Source organism: Panthera tigris, chromosome C2, assembly GCF_018350195.1.
Source record: "Panthera tigris isolate Pti1 chromosome C2, P.tigris_Pti1_mat1.1, whole genome shotgun sequence".
NCBI classification, from domain to species: Eukaryota; Metazoa; Chordata; class Mammalia; order Carnivora; family Felidae; genus Panthera; species Panthera tigris.
The window spans coordinates 157,382,936-157,393,860 of NC_056668.1; the positions used below are offsets into that span (position 1 = coordinate 157,382,936).

The 10,925-nt window shown below is 42.8% G+C and overlaps 1 protein-coding gene across 2 annotated transcripts; it reads left to right on the plus strand.

The window, feature by feature from the left end:
- Positions 1-533: 533 nt before the first annotated feature.
- ZNF35 (zinc finger protein 35) lies at positions 534-9,541 on the plus strand. Of its 2 annotated transcripts, none has more exons than XM_007099027.3 (4): positions 534-1,567; positions 3,941-4,252; positions 5,241-5,385; positions 7,323-9,541. In XM_007099027.3, the coding sequence occupies exons 2-4, from the start codon at positions 4,061-4,063 to the stop codon at positions 8,567-8,569; spliced, it is 1,584 nt and encodes a 527-aa protein (XP_007099089.1). In that variant the 5' UTR covers positions 534-1,567; positions 3,941-4,060; the 3' UTR covers positions 8,570-9,541. The 2 variants fall into 2 exon arrangements, with proteins under 2 accessions (XP_007099089.1, XP_007099090.1); XM_007099028.3 differs by having other exon boundaries at positions 3,944-4,252.
- The last annotated feature ends 1,384 nt before the right edge of the window (positions 9,542-10,925 follow it).

Consider the following 10,925-nt stretch of genomic DNA (forward strand, 5'->3'; position numbering starts at 1 on the left):
CGGGGGGGGGAGAGAGAGAGAGAGAGAGAGAGAGAGAGAGAGAGAGAGAGAGAGAGGGAATCTTAAGCAGGCTTCATGCTCAGTGTAGAGCCTGATGCGGGGCTCAATCCCATCATCCTGAGATCATGACCTGAGTCAGTCAAGAGTCAGATGCTCAGTCAGCACCCTGTTTGGCAGTTTCTTACAAACCCAAACATGCACTTACGATATAACCCAGTATTTGTACTCCTGAGCATTTATCCCAGAGAAATGAAAACTTATGTTCAGAAAAACATGTATACAACTTCATAGCAGTTTTATTTGTAATAGTCAAAATCTGTAAGTAACCCAAATAGCCTCAATAAGTGGCTAAAACAGTATTATATCTATACCATGAATACTTATTACTCTACAATAAGGATGACCTAATGCTGCAATGACAAGTGAATCTCAAAATTATGCTGAGTGAAAAAAAATCCAATCTCAAAAGGTATCTGTATGATTCTATTTATATAATCTAAAATGACAAAACTATATAGAGATGAAAGATTAGTGGTTGCCAGAGGTTGGGGATGGTGGGAAGGGACAGCAGGGAGAGGGAAGGGTAACACTTAGGAAGGTCTTTGTGGCGTTGAAAGAGTCTATCTTGATTGTGGTAGTGGTTACACAAATATACACGTGATAAAAAGTAGAAGTATACACAATGTACAAGTGTCAATTTCCTGATTTTTATACTAAACTATACTTATGTAAGTTGTACTTGTTGAGGGAAACTCAAGTTGAGGGGGGAGGGTATTATTTTTCCAACTTGCTGTGAGTTGAACTCAAAATGTAAGGTAAAACAAGACCCTAAAAAACCATGACCAAATGTACTGTGTGAAACTGATTTGGAAGAACAAAATTATGAAATATATATTTTAGGGTGGTTGGGAGACTTTAATATGATTGGATATTAGATGATATTAGGGAATTGTTAATTTTCTTACCATTATGTAATGGTGGTATAACGTTTGGAGAATATTATGAAAGAATGCATATTGAAGTATTTGGAATGAAGTGTTTTGATGTTTACAACTTTCAAAAAAATTTTTTCAGTATACACAGAGAGATAAGGCAAACGTAGGCAAGTGTTGAGTCCAGATGGAGGATACAGGTACTCACTGTACCATTCTTTAAACTTTTCTGTACTGTTGATATTTTCAAAATAAAACGTTTGGCGCAAAATTATCAGGACGTTCTACAGACGAATGCTTTGTAGCTTCAGGCTCCTGCGTACACGCCTCGCCCAACCACTGCCGAGCCAGGGGATGTCCCCTTTCCTGAGGCTTTAGGGCCACAGTCCACCTGCACCCTCCTACGCACTTTTACTCCCATCCCTGGTCCGCAGCGATATTGGACACCCATCGAGAAGACAGCACCTCCGACATTCCTAGAGAGGCCGGCCTGGGGACTTGGGAAGCCGGAAGCCCGTCTCCAGGCACTTCCTGTCCGGTCATTGTTCTCGCACCGGTAGGCGCGGGGCGCATGATGTAGCCTATGTTCTGCTGCAGAGCCCGCGAGCTCTGGCCGGGCCTTTCCGCGGTGCACGGTGAGTGGGGTTGGCGGGATTGGGCACGGACCTTGCAGGCGCGGAAGGGGCCATTAGAGCGGCGCACCGCCGCGACCTTCCCTTGGGGCCTAGGCCTGTCTATCCCCGGCGGGCTCCGCGTCCCTCTACTTCGGGAACACGGCTGCAGCCTACCGGGGGTCTGGCCTGGGGGAGCTTGGACACTGACAGCCCCAGGGGCCAGGCTTGCTCCGGGAATAGGGCTTACGGTATGGAGGTGGGGGAGGTAGGTTGCCACGTTTGGAAAGAGGGAAAGGACACTGAAAGGGAATCCCTTGATAAGGGACTCTGCTGTGTGGGGCTGGAGGCGGATTTGAGTTTGGTCAGCAGGCCGGTAAGAATACTCACAGTGGGCGGTCTTGCTTATACACTGGTGAAATGAATGTTAAGGGCCTTTCCGCCTGGTGGAATTCAGCTAGTCATAGGAAAAATAATCATCCAGATCGAGATTTGTTACAGGAGTGAAAGTACTATTGCGTTATTCAGGAAATTGAATGTGCACACTACATTGCTAATAAGTTGACATAGGAGAAAGTATGTGATTACTTCAATAGTAGCAAAAGGAGACTTAGTAAAATTTGGCATCCCCCCCCCCCGCAATAAAACATCTGAAGGGGAATAGACAAATTTTAATCTATTCGTAATAAACTAAACTAGTAAGATTGTTTTTCTCACATGTTCAGCAAAGACCGCTGGCTTGGGTGTGATAAAGGGGTATGGTTAAGTTGGTGGTGGTGTGATTTGATGTGGTCCTTTTAGAAAGCAGTTTAGTGCTATATGTCAATCCTTGAACTAGTATCCCTCAATTCTAAAGGAATAATTCAGCAGAAGAAAAGGCTATTTGCACAGAAAAAAAAATTAACATTAATTATTAAGAAAATATATTGGATCAGAATTCCTTTTACCAAAGTAATGGCTTATAAATAGTATTGGTTAAGGAAGTTATAATATATTTAGAATACTATGCCAGAATGAAGTAACTCTGTATGTACATATATTGAAAGATCTAACACTGTGGAATACTATGTGAAATAAAGACATTGAGTTCAAAAAACAAAATGCAAGTTGCTGAAAAATGTACAAGTGTGTTCTAATTTCTGTTTTGGGAAAGTAAGCAGTATGTGTAAAGGTGTACATATCTGGAAATGCAGAGAAACCACTGATAACTACCGTGTGCGTGTGTGTATGTAGGGCATATATTTGATTCTATGTATTTTTCTCTTTCTTGACTCTTTTTGGATGAGAATAATAAACAACAGTAGGTTATTGTATACCTACTAAAAGTGATAAGTATGAAGACTGGCAACATAAAACGTCTTTTTTTTTTTTTTTAATGTTTTTATTTATTTTTGAGAGAGAGAGAGTGTGAGCGGGGCGGGGGGGGGGGGGCGGAGAGAAAGGGGGGCAAGATCTGAAGCAGGCTTCAGGTTCTGAGCTGTCAGCACAGCCCAACACGGGGCTTAAACTCATGAACCACAAGATCATGACCCAAGCTGAAGTTAGATGCTCAACCGACTGAGCCACCCAGGTGTCCCAAAACATCTTTTTTTAAAAAAATCTTAAGAGTAATACAAGACATTTGGAAGAAATGGAAAAAGTAAACATCAAACAAGAATCTCAAAACTATCTGTAATTACATTGCCCAGAGGTGACCATCTCTAAATGTTGGTGTCTAGACTGTCAAACTTTTTCTTCAGTTTCTTTAGTTCATGCTTTTGTGTATCTTTGGCAATTAAAAAAGTTCTTTGTGTTGTACTAGTCCTTCTTAAAAAAAACAACAACAAAACAATGATGGTGGGGTGCCTGGTTGGTCCAGTCAGTTAAGCGTCCCGCTTTTGATCTCAGCTCAGGTCATGAGTTCAAGCCCTGCATTGGGTTCTGCACTGGGCGTGAAGCCTACTTAAAAAAAAAAAAAAACCCATGGTGATAATTGTGAAAATATATATATGCCCATAGTTAAAAACAAGAAGTTTATTAAGTCATAATTGTTAGTGTGGTTGAAGGTTTTCCCTTAAAAGAAGTGTCTTAAATTCTGTGCTATACAGTGGTTACCTTTTTGGAGGTGGAGTAGGGTTGATTTTTTTTTGTTATTTTCTGTATTTTTCAAGTTTTATAATAAAAATACGTTAACTCTATAATCAGGGGAAAAATCAGTAAACATTAAATAAAGCTGTTTGTAATGTGATTATGATGGGAACAAATTACATGTTTGCCGTTGAACCCTTTCTATCCTATGAGGGAGGAGCAGAGCAGACCCTTGCTGCTGTGGCTACTGTGTAGGCACTGGGCAGCAGTAGGCTTAACGGCATCCAGGCACACCTCTCCTTGATGCTAACAATGTTTTCTGGTTTTCAGTAGACAGTATCATCCTGGCCCTGAGAAGAAACTCAAGAAGAAGAAACTTAAAGATTAGATGGGGCTTGACCTCTGCTGGGCAGCCCCCAGCTATAAGAGTTCCCCTCCTGAGCAGAGACGATGACTGCAGAACTGAGAGAGGCCATGGCCTTAGCCCCCTGGGGCTCAGTGACAGTGAAAAAGGAGGAGGAAGAGGAAGAAAACTTCCTAGGTCAGGCATCTAGCCAACAAGTGCACTCGGAGAACATCAAAGTCTGGGCTCCTGGGGAAAGTCCCCAGACAGGCCTTGTCATATCAGAACAGGAGGAAAAGGTAAATAATAGTCTTGGAGGAGGGAGGAAAGAGAGACCTGAACACCTCAAGTGGTTTCAGAGGGAACTATGTTCCTCTGCTTCCACCTGGAGTATTATTTTCAGGGTAGGACTCAAGTCTGTTGTCCTTTGGTATGTAATAGAAACAGTCTCTTGTGATTGATGGGACATTTAGTGCTTTCTGTAAGTCAGTGGTTCTCAAATTTTGCTGCACAGAATTACCTGGGGAGCTTTTTATAAAGTCATGATGCTCATGCCATACTTGATTCCAGTTAAAGGAGAATCTTGGTCTGGGACCCAGACATCTGAGATTTAAAAAAACAAAAAACAAAACCCTCTTCAGGTGACTCTAGTCAAGGTTTGATAGCTCTAACATATGCTTCTCAAATTTTAATATGCATAGGAATCACCAGGAGGTCTTGTTAAAATGCAGATTCTGATTCAGGAGGTCTGGGTTAAGATTCTACACTTCTCACAAGCTCCCAGATGATAGTGATCTGTGGATCACACTTTGAGTAGTGGGGCTATACACTATACAGTGGCCCTTGATGTTTTCAGAAACATTCCTTACTATCACTAGCCAGATGAGCTGAGGTTCCCCAAAGATCATAACCTTGCTTCTTTGGTCTTTAGACCTCAGAAAACTCTATCCTAGAACATCTCCCCATGTGTTGCTCTTTTGTCATGTACCCACTACCAAGTCAGGCTTGGATGCCAGAGTGGCCAGTGAAGTGAAATCAAAGAGATAGAGAAGAAAGTCACAGGCTTGATTCTCTGCCCAACTCACCTTGGGGATCAGAGAAGACTGCCTTTATTTTCTGTTTTTGTTGTTTTATTAAAAAAAAAAAAAGTTTAAAAAATGTAAAAAAAAAAAATATCTTTTATGGTGTTCAGGAATAGGTACTTTTATGTTCTCATCTTTAAAACTAATCATACTGCTTCCCATTGACAATTTTCTCAGAAATCCACCTGTGCTTACTTGTCTCTAGGATCCAAACATGTTCTGGAACATGGCTGTAGTCCTGAAAGCAACACAGGAGGCACCTCCTGCCTCAGCCCTTGGCACCTGCTCATTATCAGGGACTCTGGCCAAGAGTGAGATACTGGAGACACATGGGAACATGACCTCTCTAGGTAAGGTTCAACCCCTGATTCAGAATCTGACCATTGGGGTTTCTCAGAATCCATTCAGAGACTGGTGGTCTTGTCTCCCAGCTTGAAAAACATAAGAGTATTGAGGTATCGAAACCATCAGGGAAAGCTGGATAATAGAATGCTGAAAGATGCCTATGCATTTGTCACAGGAAATGCCATATTTTGCATAGAAAATATGCATAGGAATAGAAATAACTGGAAAAAGGCTAGCATTTCTGAATTTGTTGTTACATTCAGTGCTCTGCTATATGCAGCCCTCGTGCATTCCCTTTTTCCAACACTGCCCATCTTATCTGAATGATTGTGACGGGAATGTCATATTAGTGTTGTCTTAACCAGGCAGCGAAACTGGACTGTTTCCCTGCCCCCCCCATGTTGCTTTCTACCTCAACATGCCTGTCCCAGTCACTCATCTCATAGATTAGAGAGTTGCACTGGTCTCTGCTGGTGGGATGTTGTGTAGATGCAGGATTGACCAGCTGCAGTTGCTTCATGAGCTGCAGCTCACAGCTTTCCTGCTCACTTCTAGGCTGACAGCACCAGTGGGAGCACCTCCCTCCACTGCAGGCTTGCCTCCCACTGCTGTTTGCCCTGGTTTCATGTGCCTTGTCTGGGTGGTGTTTCTGAGTTTGGTATATTTAAAGTTCTGTGAAGGGTTCACTCTACCAACACTAGGTTGCATGGATGGACATTCCAGGACCAAGAGTGGTAGGGGTGGAGAGGAGACAAAGAATTATGGTGTTGCTGACTGCAGGACTTCTTTTCGACACCATTAGGGTTCTGAGGCAATGTGGAGCAACCAGAAACTAGTCAGAGTTTTAAAACTTCAGGAAGTTTTGGTGTTTTCATGATAATGGCATAATGGAGCAGGCTATACCATGACTCAATCTTAGGAAGGTCAGCTTTCCTTGACGTAAGGCTAAGCTGTTTGTTTAATACAAGGATTCAGCTGTTACTGTTCACATTGTTCTTTAGTCCCTTCTAATGTTGCCATCTGTCACCGTAACAACTCCTCTCCTCTAAGGTTCATCTTTGCTCCTGGGCCCCAACACTTAGACTCACAGCACTACTAGTCAGGCTCAGAGTCACTGCAGACTCTCACAGAGCCACTTCCTATGCTCCATGGCTGTTCTCAGCCATTACCATAGAGTAACTCAGTTAGTCTCATGGTCTTATGAGGTAGATACTGTTAGTGTCCCTATTTTAGAGATAAGGAAACTGAGGCACAGAGAAGTTACCAGCCCAAAGTCCTGCAGCTGGTAAGTGGCAGAGCAGGGATTTGAAACCAGGCTGTCTGGCTCCAGAATCCATGTTCTTAACCTCTGAGCTGCATAAACACTTCACGTTTCAGGTGCTCTTAGCTGCGCTGGTCCTTTTGGCATCCAGCGTGACCCTCTCTGTCCATGCTTATCCTTTCTTTGATATCTAGCTTCGTCTGACACAGAAATCTAAGTTGCATAGATCTTCATTCCCAGGGAGGGACTCTCCTTAATTAATTGGTGGGTTGTAAGCAGATTCACACTAATTGGCTAAGGTAAGAAGGCCTTACCTTACCTAAGAAGGCCTGGGGAGAAACTAGTGTTGTTCATAACTGGTCTTACAATTAAGACAGCCAGGAGACATGTCGGAAGATGACTTTCCTGGCATGAGGCATTGGATTAGATGTCTAGTTGAGGTAAGTGGAAGTGCTGGAAAGACCATGAAGTAGTAGATTCTGCTCTGGGTGTGGGAGAGGGCATCGACCTGGCAAAAGAACCTACAGAGGAGAGGTGATGCGTGGGGGAATACTTTTCCTTTGATGAAGCCATTTTACATACGCTGAAGTCACATACTTCCTGACGTTTATCACTTCGTGATCCTGTTCTTTTTATGGGCCAGAATAAGCTGACATTTGTACTTTCTGTTTATTGTTTCAGGTGCTGAAACCAAGAACCCACAGTTACTGGTTCCAAAAACTGAGATATGTGATGAAGCAGAAAAACCCTGCATAATGCCAGGAAGAATCCAGAAAGTTAATCCTCCAGAACCTGAGTTAGGAGAAGCCTGTGAAAAAGGGAACCTGTTAAAGAAGCAGAGAATCAAGAGGGAAAAGAAAGATTTCAGACAAGTGACAGTGAAGGACTGTCATGTACCTGAAAGCTTCAAAGTAGAGGAAAACCAGAAATGTCAGGAACCTGGGGAAAGGTATAGCCTTAGTTCTAGCTCTGTTAAAAATCAGAAAAGCCAGCCTGGACAGAAGCCTTTTACATGTAGTGTGTGTGGAAAAGGCTTTAGTCAGAGTGCAAACCTCGTAGTGCATCAGCGAATCCACACAGGGGAGAAGCCCTTTGAATGTCATGAGTGTGGGAAGGCCTTCATTCAGAGTGCAAACCTTGTTGTGCATCAGCGAATCCACACTGGACAGAAGCCGTATGTTTGTTCAAAATGTGGGAAAGCCTTCACTCAGAGTTCAAATCTGACCGTACATCAAAAAATCCACTCCTTAGAAAAAACCTTTAAGTGCAGTGAATGTGAGAAAGCCTTCAGTTATAGCTCACAACTTGCTCGGCACCAGAAAGTCCACATTACAGAAAAATGCTATGAATGTAATGAGTGTGGGAAAACATTTACTCGGAGCTCAAACCTCATTGTCCACCAGAGGATCCACACTGGGGAGAAGCCCTTTGCCTGTAACGATTGTGGCAAAGCCTTCACCCAGAGTGCAAACCTTATTGTGCATCAGCGAAGCCATACTGGTGAGAAGCCATATGAGTGTAAAGAATGTGGAAAAGCCTTTAGTTGTTTTTCGCACCTTATTGTGCACCAGAGAATTCACACTGCAGAGAAACCTTATGATTGCAGTGAGTGTGGAAAAGCCTTCAGTCAGCTCTCTTGCCTTATTGTGCATCAGAGGATTCACAGTGGAGATCTCCCTTATGTGTGTAATGAGTGTGGGAAGGCCTTCACGTGTAGTTCATACCTGCTTATTCATCAGAGAATTCATAATGGGGAGAAACCTTACACATGCAATGAGTGTGGCAAGGCCTTCCGGCAGAGGTCGAGTCTCACTGTGCACCAGAGAACCCACACTGGGGAGAAGCCCTACGAGTGTGCCAAGTGTGGTGCGGCTTTCATTTCTAACTCGCACCTCATGCGACACCACAGAACTCATCTTGTTGAGTGACAAGTACTTGTTACTCCAGGCATTGATCATAATCCACTGCCCCCTAATTGGACACGTCTTTGCTGTTTTTGTTTGTAAAAATGAGGCCCGCCGTGTTACAAGTAACAGTTTTCAAGAATGCAGCACAGAACACAAGACAAGCATTTCAGAGGCTGACTTAAAGAAAGTGAAAGCGTCTAAAGGCAAGGACTGTGTTTTAAACTGTGCCCTCAGTAGTCCTGTTTGAAATGGAATGTGGCTTTCTTTAAAATGGGTCGTGCAAAGCTAAGTGATAAAGATCCTGTTTGAGGAAAGGTATTTTTAGCTTAATTTTGTTTTTTGAGCCTGGTAATTTCTTGAGCAACAGGCAGGTTGTTGGTATAGGTCTGCCTGGTGCAATTCTGGAGCTTTGAACCTTGTATTCTAGTATTTGGGTTAAGCAGTGATTAATTAAGGAAATCACTTGGGGTAGCACTTCACCAACAACTCACCTATGAACATTGATTAGCTTTCCATTCCTTAGGTAATTTAAACAAAAAACACCCTATTAACTGTCTCCTGGTCCTAAAATGGATAGAAGTAGGAAACAGCTGTTTCTCTTATCTGTGACTCGTGAACCTTGGTGTAGTAAAGCTCTGGGGACCTCTGATGAGTCTTTTCTTCCCAGTGTGCAGGGCCAAACACTGGAGGGTTGATGGAGACAACACACTGGGGCCACAAATGTGCTGGCCTGTATTCATTTGCTAAGATCAACAACTCTAAGTGACCCTAACTCCCATTGTACTCCCATCGGAGTAAGATGCCTGTAACACTCCCCAGATAGAGGAGTCAAAGAATAAAGCTTGCCGAGAGGCATAGCCACGTTGTCTATGCTCATTCTGCTTAGGCTCAGCCAGGGGGCTCAATTTGGGTGTTATTCTCACTTTCTGGCTGGTCTTTAGAAGAACTAATGGAGTCCTAATTCTGAGAGGGAGGAGGCAGAATGGGACTCCTTAGGTCTTAATTTGGTTTTTTTTTTTGAGAAGTTCAAAGGTATTGGAATATGAAAACTTAGAAGGATGAAGAAACTGGCTAAGGTAAGAACCTTTGTTACCATTGAGCCTTTATTCTTAGTAAAATGATTTATAAAACTATGCAATAGGTAGTTATGTAATATTGCCTTGTATTTATATAGAACTTAATTCTTTGTTTAAATTTGATTATGCACCTTCATGTATAAGAACAAGATTCCCAGCACTTCTCTCATGGTTTCACATAGATCCTTACCTTAATCTTTAGAACACTGAAAGAGCTGTTTGCCCCATTTATCTGAGAGTGGTCAAACAGCAAATAACAGCCTGCGTTCAAATCCAGGACTTAAATCCGGGTTCTCTTTGTTCTGCCATGCTGTGTGTCTAACCACCTGTAATCCTCACCTGGGTCTGTGCAGAGCCTGAGAAAGGGGTATATGGTCTCATTTTCAGGTGAGGAAGCTGAGTGACAGATTTGGGGATGTGCCTTAGGCAGAGTAACCAGTAAGCAGCAAATCTGAGACTAATTTGAGTTTCCCAAATTCTGGATCTCTCTCCTCACCCCATTCAGCAAGCAGGTGCATATCGTAAGTGCCCTACCTGTTGATAAGTGATCTGGTGTGACTGTCAGTAGAAGTCCCACCATTGGGACTCATACTGGCTCATTTGTTTTGTATTTTACAGAGCACTTTTAATGTACAGAAGGCATATGTATAAACAGGAAAGCTTGTTTATTTTCTCTTCCCCCTTCTCTTCAACCATGGTGTTTTATCCAGGCATGTGCACCTTCTTTTCCCAGTTGCATTGTCAGTCATACACAACTGTAAGAAGTCAGTAGAATTCGAAAGTGAGAATCAAAAATGCTCATGTCCTCACTGACCCTGACAGTCCCTATTCCTGTCCCCTAGCTAGCAGTGGAGAGACCCAAAGATAAGACCTCATGCTGAGAATAGGAACAAGCTTAGGTTTTTCCCTCTGCAGGATCAGGAAGCCCAGAAGAGAGGGAGAGCAGGTCTGATGATTTGGGATAAATTGGTGATCTAGAACTATCAAGAGACCAAAAGTACTTTCCTGAAAGGTACCAGCTGGGACTTATGACCATTGGGGCAGTTAAATTGTTTTAGTTCCACATTGTGTGTTCATCCTCATAATTGGATGCTCATCATGGGTGATTGTAATTTCCTGGCTAAAGGTTGCTATTCATAGACAATTCAGAAAAGGCTACTCAGGTGATTGTAATGTGAAGGTAAAGGTGAAGCTTGATTTGGGAATCAGACCCAACTTCTCAGTGAAACAGTGGTTTTCACTTAGCTGCATGTTAAAATCACCTAGTGTGCTTAAGAAAATTTCCAGTCCCAGGGCCCAGT

What these genes read in the sequence shown, in the direction of transcription:
- ZNF35 (XM_007099027.3), top strand. Translation starts at nt 4,061, where the DNA reads ATGACTGCAGAACTGAGAGAGGCCATGGCCTTAGCCCCCTGGGGCTCA. An exon ending in TATCAGAACAGGAGGAAAAG is followed by an intron (nt 4,253 to 5,240) that starts GTAAATAATAGT and finishes ACTTGTCTCTAG; the next exon opens with GATCCAAACATGTTCTGGAA. An exon ending in TGGGAACATGACCTCTCTAG is followed by an intron (nt 5,386 to 7,322) that starts GTAAGGTTCAAC and finishes TTATTGTTTCAG; the next exon opens with GTGCTGAAACCAAGAACCCA.